The 17,059-nt window shown below is 40.7% G+C and overlaps 1 protein-coding gene across 1 annotated transcript in view; it reads left to right on the top strand.

Moving 5' to 3' along the window:
* LOC112114283 (protein Hook homolog 3) overlaps window positions 1–17,059 on the top strand; it is a 138,755-nt gene that overhangs the window by 97,650 nt on the left and 24,046 nt on the right. The window contains exons 20-23 of the mRNA XM_026663338.1: window positions 185–285; window positions 4,530–4,634; window positions 4,904–4,975; window positions 8,377–8,513. Of these exons, the coding sequence (XP_026519123.1) occupies window positions 185–285; window positions 4,530–4,634; window positions 4,904–4,975; window positions 8,377–8,513 (415 nt within the window). The remainder of the gene's footprint in view (window positions 1–184; window positions 286–4,529; window positions 4,635–4,903; window positions 4,976–8,376; window positions 8,514–17,059) is intronic.

The raw sequence follows: 17,059 nt of genomic DNA, 5'->3' as shown, positions 1-17,059 counted from the left end.
TTGAGTTGCTGAATACTTAACCACTGTGTCTGCTGAATTAGTAGAACATTTTGCTATCCTGACTTGTGCTTTCCTTTACTGAAAAATAAGTACTAGCTATGGGTTTAATTTATATTTAAACAAACAATATTAAAGTGTTTATTTTTAATATGACTTTTTAAAATGTGTTTCTCCCTACATGAAGCACTCAAAATTGAAGAATTGCAAGAAGCTTTACGGAAAAAAGAGGAAGAAATGAAGCAAATGGAGGAACGATACAAAAAGTACTTGGAAAAGGCCAAGAGTGTAAGTGCAGGGTGCTCTGAGCTGAGCTTTATGTTGCTTATCCACTCTCTGTGGTAATGAAAATAAATAAAACAGATCTAACAATGTTAATCACCACAGGAGAGGAAGGTAATTAATGGGTTTTGTTGTAGTTTTCAGTTTGATACCAATATGCCACATAGTATTAAGTTTCTCTTCCTGCAGAAGCCTCTACCTCAAATTCATGTTTGTGCAAACCAACTTCCCCCTACCCCTCTTCACCTATCTGTCTTTTATACAAACACCAACCCCCCTTCCCCTCCCCCCCATTGGAAGCACCATATTCATTTACACCAGTGGTTCACCCAGACCAGTATTCTGTGACCAGCACCAGGTGGCACCTAGTAAGATAACAATTCTGTGATAACCTGCCTCATGGGGAAAGTTCCTTCCAACTCGAGTCAGTTAGTGGGTTGGTTTATGTCTGAAGCACAAGGGTTAATTTCCCTTTTTAATGTTTATTATGACAGTTATAACTGAGATGATTTTCTTACTATTCATAGAAATAGCTTATTCTATTAAGCTCTTTGCCTCAGTGAGTTCTATGGGTTAATTATATATGCACAGTGTCAAAAAATAATGTATCAATTTTAATTTCTTTGGTCTCCCCTTCTTCTTGATTTGAGAGGGTAAATACGGGCACCCAACTGCCATTCTCTATACCATTGATTCCTTTATATCCCCCTTTATTGTGTCACCTTTTATTTCTCTCTTCTCCAAACGAAGGATTTTTAGTACAGCCTCATATGCAAGCTGTCCCATGCTTCTAATCACTTCTTTTCCCTTCTCTACCCCTTTTCTATTTTGCTATATCCTTTTCAAGATGGGGTGCCCAAAATCAGTGTCTTCCTCAAGCCACAGATGGCTCATCAGGCTGATACAGTTTTATAGACATGTCAGTTTCCATAGCCAACGGTACACAAGGGACTGCTGTGGCCTTTTACTTCCCTAATCCTATAGATCAGGTACCCATTTTGCACCTGGGTGAACTGGAGGCAGTCCTTCAGAATGAGATCAAGCGAAACTCGGGCCCACAACCTTTGGCTTTGTAATTGAGCACTTTAGTCGCTCGGCCATCACCCCTTGTTAAGGTGTGGGTATGCCATCAGTTTTATATTATATTATAATAGTTAAGAATAAAATTGTCAGACACATAGAAAAACATAAACTGTTGAGCAATAGTCAGCATGGTTTCTGTAAAGGGAAACCGTGTCTTACTAATCTATTAGAGTTCTTTGAAGGGGTCAACAAACATGTGGACAAGGGGGATCCAGTGGACATAGTGTACTTAGATTTCCAGAAAGCCTTTGACAAGGTCCCTCACCAAAGGCTCTTACGTAAATTAAGTTGTCATGGGATAAAAGGGAAGGTCCTTTCATGAATTGAGAACTGGTTAAAAGACCGGGAACAAAGGGTAGGAATTAATGGTAAATTCTCAGAATGGAGAGGGGTAACTAGTGGTGTTCCCCAAGGGTCAGTGCTCGGACCAATCCTATTCAACTTATTTATAAATGATCTGCAGAAAGGGGTAAACAGTGAGGTGGCAAAGTTTGCAGATGATACTAAACTGCTCAAGATAGTTAAGACCAAAGCAGACTGTGAAGAACTTCAAAAAGATCTCACAAAACTAAGTGATTGGGCAACAAAATGGCAAATGAAATTTCATGTGGATAAATGTAAAGTAATGCACATTGGAAAAAATAACCCCAACTATACATACAATATGATGGGGGCTAATTTAGCTACAACAAGTCAGGAAAAAGATCTTGGAGTCATCGTGGATAGTTCTCTGAAGATGTCCGCGCAGTGTGCAGAGGCGGTCAAAAAAGCAAAGAGGATGTTAGGGATCATTAAAAAGGGGATAGAGAATAAGACTGAGAATATATTATTGCCCTTATATAAATTGATGGTACGCCCACATCTCGAATACTGCGTACAGATGTGGTCTCCTCATCTTAAAAAAAGATATACTGGCACTAGAAAAGGTTCAGAAAAGAGCAACTAAAATGATTAGGGGTTTGGAAGGGTCCCATATGAGGAGAGATTAAAGAGACTAGGACTCTTCAGCTTGGAAAAGAGGAGACTAAGGGGGGATATGATAGAGGTATATAAAATCATGAGTGATGTGGAGAAAGTGGATAAGGAAAAGTTATTTACTTATTCCCATAATACAAGAACTAGGGGTCACCAAATAAAATTAATAGGCAGCAGGTTAAAACAAATACAAGGAAGTTCTTCTTCACGCAGCACACAGTCAACTTGTGGAACTCTTTACCTGAGGAGGTTGTGAAGGCTAGGACTATAACAGCATTTAAAAGAGAACTGGATAAATTCATGGTGGTTAAGTCCATTAATGGCTATTAGCCAGGATGGGTAAGGAATGGTGTCCCTAGCCTCTGTTTGTCAGAGGATGGAGATGGATGGCAGGAGAGAGATCACTTGATCATTGCCTGTTGGTCCACTCCCTCTGGGGCACCTGGCATTGGCCACTGTCGGTAGACAGGATACTGGGCTAGATGGACCTTTGGTCTGACCCGGTACGGCCGTTCTTATGTTATAATGGCAGTATGGTATTTTCACTATTATTCTCTTTCCTATTCTGAATACACCCTAACTCTTGTTGGTGTTTTTGCGTGCCCTGATAGATGTTTTCATTGAGCTGTTTGTGATGATGCCTAGGTCTTTCTCCTAAGTGAGAAGAATTAATTTAGGACCCATCAGTGAGTTTCTAGTCCATGACAGAAGTTTACCTCTCCTCTTTTGTGACTTAATAGTCTCTTGTGAAGGATTTCAAAGGCTTTTTGAAAGTCCAAATAAATTATATTTTTCACTTCTCCTTTATCCATTATGTTACTGACTCTCTCAAAGCATTCTAACAAGTCAGAGAGGCAAGCTTTTCGCTTTGCATAAGCTGTGCTGATTTGTCCTGTTCATAGCATGTTAATCAGAGTTTTATATAACACTAGCTTTAATTATTTTTCAGCTAATTTATGCTTTTTTGTGGCTTACTGATATTTCCATGAGCCTTCCCTAGAGCCTTTTTAAAAAATGGATACAGTGATTATACCCGGAGTAGTGGCTAGATTTAATGACTGAGTACACAGTCTCTTAGTAGCTCAGCCACTTCATTATTAATTTCCTTCAGGACCCTTGCGTCAATATCATCTATTAAAGGAGGTTTATTAAAACTTAAATGATGATTTTGTTCCAGCATATTCTAATTGACATTTCAGCGTCCGACATCACTTCATCCTCATTACCTGTGCAGAGTTCTGAAGTAGGTAGAAGATAGGAAGAGGAAGTGAAGTGGCTGTGTACATACGAGCACACACCCACACACACGTTTACTGTTAAAAAGTTTCCAGCAACTTTCTTGGATGGAATTAGAAATCTAGGCCACTTGCTGGACTCTCTCTTGCTTTAGTTCAATTTTTATAGGTTTTCAAATGCTACTGTGGTAGGTGCCGCATACGAACCTAGATAGATATCTCCCCATCAAACTTAATGGGGATTCTTCATCTCCCCGGCACTCCTGCTAATGGCTGCAGCAGAGCTACCGGGAGAAACTGACAGTGGTGCTCCAAGTCCCCGAGTCATGGTCACCTTACACCATTTCTTTCCAGTGAGAGGGAGTCTTTGAGTGCAGGGTGGAAAGTTGAGGGAAATGTTTCCTGCATGTATGCCTTAGCACTGAGGAGAATGGCTTCAGGGAGGGATACCCTTCACCCTCACTCTTTGACACTGGAAGCTGGAGAAGAACTAGTTCTCTCTGACTCTATATTCTTGAGTCCAAGACATCAAGCCTTCGCGCTTTCTCTCTCCCACCAGCAGCTTTTTGTTTTGATGGAGTCCCTTAAGAAGCAGCAGAGAGCAGATGCTATGGCATCTCTTGAGTGGGATTCAGTTTTCATCACCCTACATGGTGAAGTCAGGCAGTGGCAGGATGTTCACCACCACTGACTGACCTAGCAGGGTGGATGTGATTGGATGAAAGGATACTGCATCTTAGAATAGTGTGTGCTTCTCACATTGTGTTGTAAATATGTGGGATGGTTTTAAGAAACTTAACACAAGTACCTACTTTAAAGGACTTTAATGTTTCTTAAGACCTATTTTGGATGGTTATAATCCCTTGGCGCTTGGTGCCTTTTATGTTATCTAGATGTATTTGGTGAGATCGCTTTGTGATGTTTACTTAAATGAACTGTTGTGTTTGCATCTTGCAGGTTATCCGTACTTTAGATCCTAAACAAAACCAGGGCACAGCTCCTGAGATTCAGGCTCTGAAAAATCAACTGCAGGAACGGGACCGAATGTTTCATTCATTAGAGGTAACAATCTGCACATTTTCTCTTGGTTGTTCTAGGTTTTCCAAATTTTTTCCATGTTTGCTAGATATGCTCTAGGAATAGTTTTGGGGAAGTGCTCGGGCCTATGTTACACAGGAGGTCAGACTAGATTATCACAGTGGTCCCTTTTGGCCTTGGAATCTATGAATCCAGACGTTTGGGGTTCAAACAGTGTCTGTCTAATACATATTATCCATTCTTGTCATACAGCTTTAAATTTGTTTTTGTTTTCCCCCCCTCCCCCCTCCTAGAAAGAATATGAGAAAACAAAGACTCAAAGAGAGATGGAGGAGAAATTTATTGTGAGTGCCTGGTACAATATGGTAAGATGCTCCAAACTGTATTAGGGTTATAATTGTCAGTCTTTATTGGTGTTGTTTGTGTGGCATTTATCCTGAGCCCTTTTCATTTAATTACAATATAGTTGTTTGGAAAAAAATACTGTCCTGTGTGCACACAGACAGATGGGTGAATTTGTCTCAGTAATCTATAAACAAGTCAACACTAAAAAATATAAATAAATAAACCATGTACCTTTACCTTCTAGCTATGCTTGCCATAATTTAAAGTAGACGCACAAAATGCTGAAAGAGATCATGTTGATAACAGAAATCAGGTTAAACATGAGTTCACAATATAAAAGTCAAGCTGGGTTTCCTTCCTTGGTTGCTTACAACCTTCAGTGTATTTATTTATACTTCATTAAAATGTCTCTGTAAGGGGCTCTAGGCACTGGTTATTGACTATTATGGTCCCCTACCATGGCACTTAGCCAAGTTATGCATAATTAGTTTTGTTAATCAGAAATGGTACAGACAGTTTCTCCAAACATAGCAGAGAGAACCATATTTGAGAAAACCAAGGGGGAATTTAACCAGAGTACAGTAATGGTGGTTATACAGGTAAAAACAACACTCCCTCCTTCCAATACATGAAGCTGTCCCCGAAGTATATAAAAGGAACATCCAAGGGAACGTGCACAAAACGCAAGGCTGATGCACCACTTACATCCTCAAAGTACAGCATAAAGTAGGGCCACGTGCTTTTGCCAGCTCTTTGCACCCTGAGTGAACCAGAGTTACCCATGACAGAGGGCATGGCCCCTTCAGAACCACCCTCCTGATAGATGGAATTTCTGACCCTTGTGGTATGTCAATGTCCCAAAATGGAGCTTGAATCCCTCCCAGGTCCCTTCCCTTAAGATGCCTGATGGCCAATATGCTCCCTCTCTTATGTTCATTAATAGGAAAGAGGAAACAATGCTCCACCACATCCTAGCTTGATCATTTGAACCTTTGGTATGGGAAAGCAATTTCAGATGACTTTGCACAATTTCCTAATGTTATGCCTACTCACTTGGAGATAAAACATCCAATTAACATTTAAAGGGACAATGACCACTTTAATTTTTTTAAATTGCATCATTTTGTATTTTTCCAGTCCCCAACAGATCACGTTTTAAATAGTGTGGTCTGAAATAGTTTTGTAAAAACTCCTTTATACTTCTAAGGATTTTTCTGCTCGCCTGCAGTATTCAGAAGGCTCTTGTAGAGAGTGACAGCACCAAACATCCTCGAGTCCACTCACTTTCCCATCTTTTCTGTGCCCATGCTTGCCTGCTGCCTCTTCCCTTGTTCCCTGACTTGTCAATACCCTATTTGCAGGCCTGGGGAAGAATGTGCATGTGAACTCCCCCCAGAGCAGTGCAGCTGACCAGCAAACCAGTGAAAGGGTCTGTACATCAAATGCCCTCAGATTATCAAAGTCAACAAACTAGAAGGGGAAGGCTCAGTCTGTTGTAGTGATAGGCATTTTCTCCTCTATGTGACATGAACCTGAAAACTCTGTCATACAAGCATTCACAATTACCTATATATATATGATGTTAATAGTTCAGATACAGCAGCTATGGTTAAGGATAAACAAATGAGTTCTCATCTCACGACATACTTGAATAGCACTTCACACGTTCAAAACAGTTTACAATTTGTGAAGTCCAAGACACTAACAGGGTTCAAAAAAGAACTAGATAAGTTCATGGAGGATAGGTCCATCAATGACTATGAGCCAGGATGGGCAGGTAGGGTGACCAGATGTCCCATTTTATAGGGACAGTCCCGATGTTTGGGTCTTTTTCTTATATAATAATAGACCTCCCCACCCCCTGTCCCGATTTTTCACACTTGCTGTCTGGTCACCCTATGGGCAGGGATGGTGTCCCTAGCCTCTGTTTGCCAGAAGCTGGGAATGGATGACAGGGGATGGATCACTGGATGATTCCCTGTTCTGTTCATTCCCTCTGGGGTACCTGGCATTGGTCACTGTCAGAAGACAGGATGCTGGGGTAGATGGACCTTTGGTGTGACCCAATATGGCCGTTCTCATGTTCTTAAAAACATCATCCCATTAATCCTCACAAAACCCCTCTGAGGGAGGGAATTCCCAGTCTCATTTTAGAGTCGGAGACAGAAAGGTATTGACTTGCCCCAAGTCACACAGCAAGTGAGTGACAGCTGGATGTTGAACCCGGGAATCCCTGATTCCAAATCCTGTACTTAAACTGCTAGACCTCCCCTCCCCATTTGTGTTCAAAGTGTTGCCTGTTATATCATATATGTTGGTTTGTAAATTCCATGTGCCAGAGATTTTGTGTGGCACGAGTTTATGAAGGGCTGTATATAGTCACAGCAGCATGGAAATAACCATGCTTTTTCCTGTTCCCCTCACAAGTTTCTGTTGCTCTTTTTTTCTTTGAAATGACCGGGTCCCTTTAAGCCTCCTTGTTTCTCAGGCCTTGTCTACACTTTAAAGTTTTGTCGGCATAGCTATGCCTGTTGGGAGGGTGAAAAAGTCAGATTCCTAACCAGCATAACTATGCTAGCAGAAGACCTAGTGGAGATGCAGTTAGACCAGCAAAAAAGTGCTTTTGCTGATATGGTTTATTTTGTTTAGGGACTGTTATAAAGCATACTGGCAAAAGAACTCTTCGGCTGGTATAAGCTGAGTCTGCCCTGGGATGGTTTGCTGGTACAGACAAGGCCCAAGTGGGAATGCTGCTAGTTCAGCTGGCTGGCTATTCTGCAGGTACAGATGGGTGGCTATAGCTTCAGCTGCTTCTTCCTTCCAGGTTAGGCTTCTGTTCTTCTCCACTGCCCAGGACAGTGTCTCTGTCTTTTGCTTCCCTCAGTTTGGCCTGTCTGAGCTCCTGCTGTCAGGAGTTTTCATTTTTCATCTCTCCCAGTCAATCAGCAGTCAGGAGACAGCATGGCCAATTAGCTCCTGCTGCAACCATCAACAGCAAACAGTGTTTTCTCTCAGAACAAATTCCTGCCATTTATCATTTGCTGATATTTCCATGTGGGAGAAATGCATTTCTAAAAGTTGAGAGATGCACCTTAATTTTATTTGAAAATAACTTAAAAAAAAAAAAAAAAAAGAGTGCCCAGGCAATGTAAGGCTGCATGCAGAAAAGCATGCTCAAGTATGGGAGGGCATAACTTACAATCCTTGAAACCGTTTTGCATGATTACTACAAACTTTGAAAGTAAAGCAGCCTTTTTACGCTTGCAAAAATACACATTTTTCACACAATTCTCTGGCAAAATGTCAAAGACCCAAACAGGTTAGATGGTGCTGATAACGCAAAGGAAAGACAAGCGGTAAATGGACACCATGTTGAGTAGTATGCACTAATATTCACTAATGAGTTTGTCTTTATTCATAGGGAATGACTCTGCATAAAAAAGCAGCAGAAGATAGACTGGCTAGTACAGGCTCCGGACAGTCCTTCCTGGCTAGACAAAGGCAAGCCACCAGCACAAGGAGATCTTACCCTGGTCATGTCCAACCAGCTACAGCAAGGTAGAGAAGCCTGGCCTTTAGAAAGGAATCAGCCCTGTGATCCAGGCATACTTTGTTCCACATGACGTTTCAGGAAATGCAACTAGCATCCTTTCTCTATCTTTATTCCTTGTTACCACTGTTATTTCTCATTTCAGGAAGGGGTTTTATTATGATTTCTCATTGTTTTAATGCCCTTCATTCTTATTTTTTTTGGAGTCGTCATCTTTCTTTCTCTTTAAATGTGCCAAAATTTTGAAAACATCCAGAGGAGTGCTGTATTATAATGGAGTTTTTTAAATTTGTATGAAGTTGTCATCTCTTACCTAATGTCTGACATAGGCTATGTAGCAAACATAAATTTTCTGTCACAAATGCTATACATGTACCTACGTGTTACTATCCTTTATAACTCTCTTCATTGAAAGGGAATTAGTCTCCTTTTTACTATGTAGTAATCAGTGTTTAAAATTGCTGAAAATCCTTTATAGGAAATGCAAAATTGCTGCATAAAATTGTTATAAAACATATTTCCTGGGGGGGGGGGGGGAACACCGCCACCGTAGACATTGGTATAGGTGCTAACCTAGCTACATCCTGTGACACCTGCTGTGGAATGTTTACAGAACAAAAATGAGTTTCTCCTTTCATGTGTAGAGGTTGCTCCTGTTCTTGGCATTTGGCATTTAATAGGGAAGTATGATGATTTGGAGACCATTCTTTCATTCTTTTTCTCTTAAAAGGCTTCAGATCTGCTTTTATTTCTCCACTGGTATCGTCTATTGTTTGCTGCCACTGGGGAAATGTTTCAGATTGTTCTCCCCACTCTGGTTGGTTGAGTATATCCAAAAAGAAAAATCAAGAAATATTTGGAATGCTTTAATGTGCTTACAGCATCATTGATTTAAAAGAAGGCATTTATTTTAAAGCTTTGTAATGATGGACTAACCATACATCAAGGATCAAGGCCCAGCTGAATATTGTTGAGGTTAATGTATTCAAATTGTCATCCACCACTGAAAGACTTATTTTTAATATGTTAATTAGGAGGATGATTATATCAATTGCCTTACTAATGGCAGAGGGGGGGAGGAGGGATAGCTCAGTAGTTTGAGCATTGGCCTGCTAAACCCAGGGTTGTGAGTTCAATCCTTGAGGGGGCCACTTAGGGATCTGGGGCAAAAATCAGTACTTTGTCCTGCTAGTGAAGGCAGGGGGCTGGACTTGATGACCCTTCGGGGTCCCTTCCAGTTCTATGAGATAGATAGGTATATCTCCATAGGTATAATGGTAGCCGTGCCCTTAGGCAAGTTTGTTGCTTACTTTATTGAGAACTGGCTGTTTGTAGTCTAATTTTTTAACACATACCTGTCCATTTATAAGTAGCATCTTCGCTGCATCTTCACTTTGACTGGTAAGACAAGTGAGTGGTTCTCACTGCTGATATTAATTTAGGACAGATCCTCCAACAAAGTGCTGAGTATTTCTGAGCGTTCTGAATGCCCTAAACTCCCAATAACTTCTTGAAGAGTTGAAGATGCTCAACACCTAGCACCTCGTAGGATCAGCCTTTACGGATTTACTAGTAGGGGAGCTTTGTGTGTGTGTGTTTTGTGACATCACCTTCAATATAAATCTTGCTCGTAATATGGTGTGCATACAATCTAGTTTCTAAGTTTAAATTTTGTAAAATTATTTTAATCTTGCCCAATGCAGGACTTTCCTTCCTATAAATCCATTCAAAAGTAGCTTATGTTTGCTTTTTTAAGCATCCCAAGGTATATTTTAATCTAACCTTTTGGTTTAAAATGGTCAAAGGATCCTGAAGGATCAGTACACATGGATTCAAAGACAGTGACATTTGTAAGTGCTGTTTTATTCCAGAGCACATCCAACTGTTCATACCTAATCCATGTTTAAAATGGCCATTAAATATATGTTGAAAGCATTTATCTTGACCCTGATTTTCCCAGCAATACAAAGAACATCTTCTGAAGTCCATGAGCAAAATGCATTTGTCTTTTATTCCAAAGACATAGAAATAGCTGTTGTCTGCCCACTGTACTGTGCCTAAAATTAGGTTAGGTAAGAAAAATATCTCCTGTAGTATGTTTAAAGCTAACAATGTAAAGGTAGTTCAGGCATAAACTGATGTTTGCCTTCCTGTATTTTGTTGAGAAACAAAATGCTAAAGCGACAAGTTTCATAAGCACCGTCTAGCAATATGATTATTCGGACACATGTCTTTTGTGGAGTTCAGACTGGTCACTTTAGGAACCTTTCTTGTGTGTACTGTGTGTGTAAAGGAGCAAGAGTTAGTCAGTCTCCTTGAATAAGTATATGCAGCATTTTTCAGCCCCTAGGAAGGAACCCAAGAATATTTAAGGCTTTATTTTTATTTTTGTCTGTCAGGCTCTTCCTTTGCACCACCATCTGCCAAAATCTACTTGTGAATGAAGGGGATTCCAAAATTGTAATGGGGAGGCTATCTCTCCAAGTTACTAAGTCAGTTTAAGATTACTGTTAATTAGATGTGTATCCGGAAGAAACTCAGATGCAATTTCCATCCTAAAATTTTTTTGTTTTTTATTTTTCTCTCTCTCTTTTCTGGCTCCTTCTCCCCCTCTTTGTTGCCATTGGGTTTTTGTCTCGCGTTCCTCGGGTCTCTTTTTTTTTTTTTTTTTTTGGAGCCCACTCTCTTTGTATTTTGGCCTTTCTCTTCCTTTCCCCACAAGATCAGACACTATCTGAGGTGCCTCCCTGTTGAGTTGTATGCTGCTTTTACAGAGGACACTGTGTAGATAGGAACAGCAGAGACTAACACTGAGTCTATATTTTGCTGCTGTTGTGGATAATTACAAGTTTATATGAAAACTGCCATCACTATTTCTAATCCAGTGGCTCTCAAACTTTTTGTACTGGTAACCCCTTTCACATAGCAAACCTCTGAGTGCGACCCCCCCTTATAAATTAAAAACACCTTTTTATATATTTAACACCATTATAAATGCTGGAGGCAAAGCGGGGTTTGGGGTGGAGGCTAACAGCTCGTGACCCCCCCCCCCCGGAATAACCTCATGACCCGCTGAGGGGTCCTGACCCCCAGTTTGAGGACCCCTGTTCTAATACCATAAATTAGTACTAAATAAAGTATACATACAGTACTGCCCTGCTCATCTAAAAACGTTACTTCCCTGATGGGAGAACTAATTTGCATTCCTGCAAGAGGTAAACAGCCCTTCTTGGCAGCAGCATTTTTAGCTGATAATGACAGAAGAGCTGAGCAGTCCATACGAACCCTTTCTGGGGTTCCTAACAACTGTGGCAATGTCAGGCAGGCACCTTCTTTCTGTAAGCTTTGTATTAAATAAAATAAAAGCAAACGGTCTAATGCACAAGCAAGTCCACAAGATTCCAGACTGAGACTGCTACTTTACAGTGCGGTCAAGCGGTTGGAACTTAACTTCTTTTATATTCAAGGACACGATGGATTCAAGCTTGTAAAGTGCCATGCATGTGATACTAGATACATAATAAAGAAGAATATTAACAATCCAATTTTTTCCTAATAATACTTAGCACTTGTGTAATGCTTTACATTTTTCAAAGTGCTGTATAAACAGTAACAAACTGATTGTAAAGTTAACTTTTAGCCAAAGTGTAGCACAAAAGAGAAGTCTCATAGAAATACACATTTATAAACATTTTAAAATGAAAATAATACAAATAGGAAATTGCCAATTATTTTTTCACTGTATCCGTCTTGATATTAAGCAATTGAGAATCCTTTGCAATTTTAGTGTCACCAGCAGATGACTAAAATTATTTCTACATTCACTTCAACAAAAATTGCTAGTGGTTTTCTATTCCAACGGGTTCCATTAGCAACTTTACATTCATTAGTGTATTGAAAGGTGAATTTTTAAAATCCTGTTTAGAACTACTCTGCCTGCCCTTTCTAGTATCTCCTTAACATGGAGCGGTGTGTGCAAGTGGCTAAGATGCATTCAAATGATTTCCGCATTTCCAATATTACTCTACATCAGATTGTCCACTTGGCAGCTTCCTGCTTGATTTGTAATGGTTCTTTTTTAATGGCTTTGATGCTTTGGCACAGATGTAGTAGTTAGATGATACTTTCTCTCACCACTCCCTTTAGACAGTGACTCTGAGGAAGACTACCCTGAATGTGTCTTTCCAATTTTTCACTTTCTATGAAACATACTTAACACATCACCTGGATCTGATGCCTTTGATTGAGCATTTTTCTCTTTACTTTTACTCTTGGAGAGGATTGGGAGGAAAATCTTTTTGCACTCATAGGGCCAAATACTTAAATCTGACTTCAAGTAGGTTTGCATGGGTGTAAATTGAATTGAATTTGGCCCTTTATGTTTTACAATAAGTCTGTCATTAAAATAATTAGGTATCCCCAAAATTATTATATATGAGGACTTAGACAGTCACATACCTATGGTGTCATCAACAGCAGTGGTTCTCAACCAGGGGTCCGGGGTCCCTTGGGCCACCAAGCAGGGCCAGCATTAGACTCACTGGGGCCCAGGGTAGAAAGTCCTGCTCACCTAAGACCAGGGCCCTGAGCCCTGCCACCCAGGGCTGAAGCCTGAGCAATGTAGTTTCGTGGGAGACCCTGTGGCATGGGGCCCCAGGCAATTGCCCTGCTCACCCCCTAATTCCAAACCTGGCTTTTATATGCAGAAAAACAGTTACTGTGACACAGGTGGGCCATGGAGTTTTCATACTATGTATGGGGGGCATCACAAAGAAAAAGGGTGAGAGCCGTGATCTACAGTGTTTCAGAGAACTAGACTACTCTTGGTGAAGCCTCTTCTCAGCAAGATCTAAAATGAGCTCACTTGCACTTGATAGCAAAACAACCCTTCCTTAAAATTATTGCACTGGCTGAAGCTTGCATGTGATTTTTCACTTTAAACTGAAAAGGTGAATCTAATGGTCACGAGACTGCGGAATTAGATTAATGATGGCTTGAGCCAAGTCGATCCTAGTTAACTCTTGCCCACTTCCCTGCACAGTTCTGCCAGCACACTTCACTGTTGGGAATAAAATCACTTCTCCTGCCTACCTGTCTTTTCTCATTAAAAATAGATACAGTTTGGCACGATCTGGTGTGCCTGGATATGTGAGCCCATCACATCTCAAGGGGCAAATCCTCACTGAGCCAGAAACACCTCGACCTCATGTCTACTAATGACACTAAGCCCCTAAAACAAGCAACGAGTGTTGGAATATATAGGCCACTGGCTGCCACTTTCAGGGAATTGGAAGGCTTCTCAGCAGTTTTCTTTCAGATCCTAGTTGGATCTTGTGGGTCCTTGGCAGTGGAACTCCTCAAGCATGAGCAGTTGACATTTCTTCCCTGTATGGAACTCAGGAAGGCAACTGAAGCTTGTTAGTGACTCTGCAGCCAATACTAGGTGAAAATAAGAGGATTTTTTTCCTCAGCTGAAAAAAGAAGGAAGATACAAGCATTTGTTCCAAGGTACAGAACTCCAAGGAGCAGTGTGTTTTTCTTTGTAAGATTTTCACTGCAATTTGTGCACCGTATGAAGTAGAATACTGAACACCTGGACTCCTGGCACTGATTTAAGTTTGTTTTGAGTTACAGGTGACTAAACAAGAAACTCTAGAAAAGGGCTTTTTTCCCAGGAGAGTAAGATTGTCTTTTTCAGCCATGCCAACCTCAGATTTTTCCCATTTGACACAATAGATCTCTGGGGAGTCACTCTGCAACCAGCACCATACCTGGAGAATTTGAATGCTTCTCTTGTTTTTCCATTCTTGACTTTAATGTTTTCATTGGAGATTGAAACATGAGAGTCATTTTTAAAATTATCCAGTCATTGATTTGGACAGATGGTGACATTTAACAAATAAAAGTAGACTAGAAAGCCCTCGAAAACTCTGCTAAAAGCAATATGCATTGTTTCCCAAACTGCATGATCCTACAGGACATCAAATTAACACCTAACAGTGGATTCAAGGCAATCTAATTGTTTGATATGAAAAACAGCTTATGGATCAGAAACAGTTCATGACAAATGCTCTACAGTCTGGGTGAGAGGCTGACCCTTTTGAAATGTGTGGGCATTTTGCAACTGATCTCAGTGCCACCCATTTGAAGAGACTAGCTGAGAGAATGGGGTTGCTCTAAAGTGGTTCTGAGCATTGGTAGGTGCTAATGGAGAATTAGAGATTTTCTCTGCTGCTGTTCATTGTGTACGTGAAGCCACTTGGAGAACTGACAAAGGAGGCATACCCTGAAGTACTATATGTTGATACCACAATTTAAAGTAAACCCCCATCTCATGGGATCACAGGAATTCTCTCTCCGTGCTGTTCTGTTGCCTCAGATTTCAAAGTGGATTTGAGACAGCTGGTTGAAGCACTGTCCAGACAAAATGAAAGTGTTGTTTATAGGGGAAGAGATGGGACAACCGGGAAATCATTTGTATTTGGTGGCAGCCTTATTTACTGCTAGGTGCTGGCATGTTTTGCAGCTAGGCATGGGAACAATTTTTGAACAGAAGCTGAAGGTTACAGTTAGGGAGAAATGGCTATTTTCATCTTCAAAAAAGTGAAAGTTTCAGCCTTTACTTCCAGCTGTGGATCCTCATGACAATGAACTTTGCTTTTGTGGTGCCAGTTTTAGGGCCACCATTGAAAACGCACTTATAGATTGCAGTTACTTCAAAACTTAACAGCACAGCTGCTCAGGTGACCTCTCCCTGGAGGAATCAGTGCTGGCCACAGTTCAGAAACTGCTTATTATTCAGCCATTATGCTTCCATGTCTTGCTAATTTATCAGCATTATTAAAAACCTGTCCTACACTGTCACTGTTATAAAATGGCATGGTAACAAAAATGCCAAAGATCTGAGTTGCTGTGACAGAAATAATTACACAGGGAGATAGTAATAGAAAAGATGAGTAAACTAAATGTGGCACTCATCTTACAAAAGAAAGCAAGCTCTTGCCTGACAATTGCTATCCTGCAAGTGTAACTTGAATGCCCTTAATGGCATAAATTTTAAGAGAACAAAGCGCTGAGATCATAGTAGCTCCGTGATCAATAAGCAAGCATGGTTTAAAAGATATCATCACAAAGAAACCAGATAATGTATTTATGGAATTACAATATTATTAGATGCAAGGAAAGCAACAGAATTTCAATTTAGTTTAACTAGACTTTAATAAAACATTTTATATAGATTTTCATGAACTCTTAACTAAACAATTCTAATTGGCTTGTGTATGAGCACTGACTTTTTAAGCCTAAAACTGAGGGGCTAGTAAGCAAAGAGAAGTGGATCAATGTATTTCTGAATGAGGGCCGGGGCTGTCCAGTGGAGTTTTAGTGGGATTGGGGTTATGCCTGCTTTTATTTATCAACTTTGAGAATCTGGGATGGGAAGTAAAGAACGTGGTGAGGCAGAATATTAATAAAGTGATCAAGTACCTCAAGATCCTTAGAGTGAAGTAGCTATATAAATGCAAAATATTATTAATACATTTGTAGAGAACCAAATGTGGGGAAGTGTTGGAAACACCAGTGAGGAAGGAAATGCCATTAGAAGTAGGAACGAGGAAGATAATGAAATGGGATTCAACATAGAAACATGCAACCTAATAAATCTGGAGAAAATACACCGCTACCTCGATATAACGCCACCCGCTATAACACGAATTCGGATATAACACAGTAAAGCAGTGCTCTGGGGGGGCGGGGCTGCGCACTCCTATGGATCAAAGCAAGTTCAATATAACGCGGTTTCACCTAAAACGTGGTAAGATTTTTTGGCTCCCGAGGACAGCGTTATATCGAGGTAGAGGTGTATATCTAAAGCACATACTCACTGCATGCAAATACTTGGGAAAGGCATAGTGTAGGGGTGATGGATGACAAATTGCAACGGGACACAGAAGCCAAAAGGGAGAGTATGCCATCAATTCTTCCTGGTTGACACTGCAACCTTCACTGTCCTCAGCTCTGACATCATTCTGAAAAATAACATTATTTTAGCCGTAAATAGTTCATCTGGCCCACAGAGGATTTCTCAGATTTTCGGTGGTCTCTGACCATTTCCAATACAGAGTTCTACCCTTTGGAATAGCCACGACCCCCAGAGTCTTTACCGAGGTTTTGTCCATGGTAGTAGCTCACGTCAGATGTTATGGCCTCCTTGTCTTCCCTTATGTTGATGACTGATGCTTCACTGTCAAATCTTGCCATGAAGCCTTTATGTCAATGTCTATGATGCTCTGTCTCCTTTTCTCACTGGGGGTCAGCATGAATATCGAAAAATCTGTTCTTACCCCTATGCAATCTTTGAATTTCATCAGGGCAACCTTGAATTCTCACTACAAAGGCGTAGTTGCCCACAAACAGGTTCCAGACCATGAATGATATCATAGTTCACGTCACGAGCAACCCTAGGGTAAAGGTCAAAACATGTCAGTCCCTCCTTGGCCACGTGGCCTCGTGCACCTATGTCCAGGGCCAGTGCAAGGAAGTTTAGCGCCCTAGG

This window comes from Terrapene carolina, unplaced genomic scaffold (genome assembly GCF_002925995.2).
Source record: "Terrapene carolina triunguis isolate 2854851 unplaced genomic scaffold, T_m_triunguis-2.0 Scaffold33356, whole genome shotgun sequence".
NCBI classification, from domain to species: Eukaryota; Metazoa; Chordata; order Testudines; family Emydidae; genus Terrapene; species Terrapene triunguis.
This window is presented reverse-complemented; position numbering and strand designations above follow the sequence as displayed.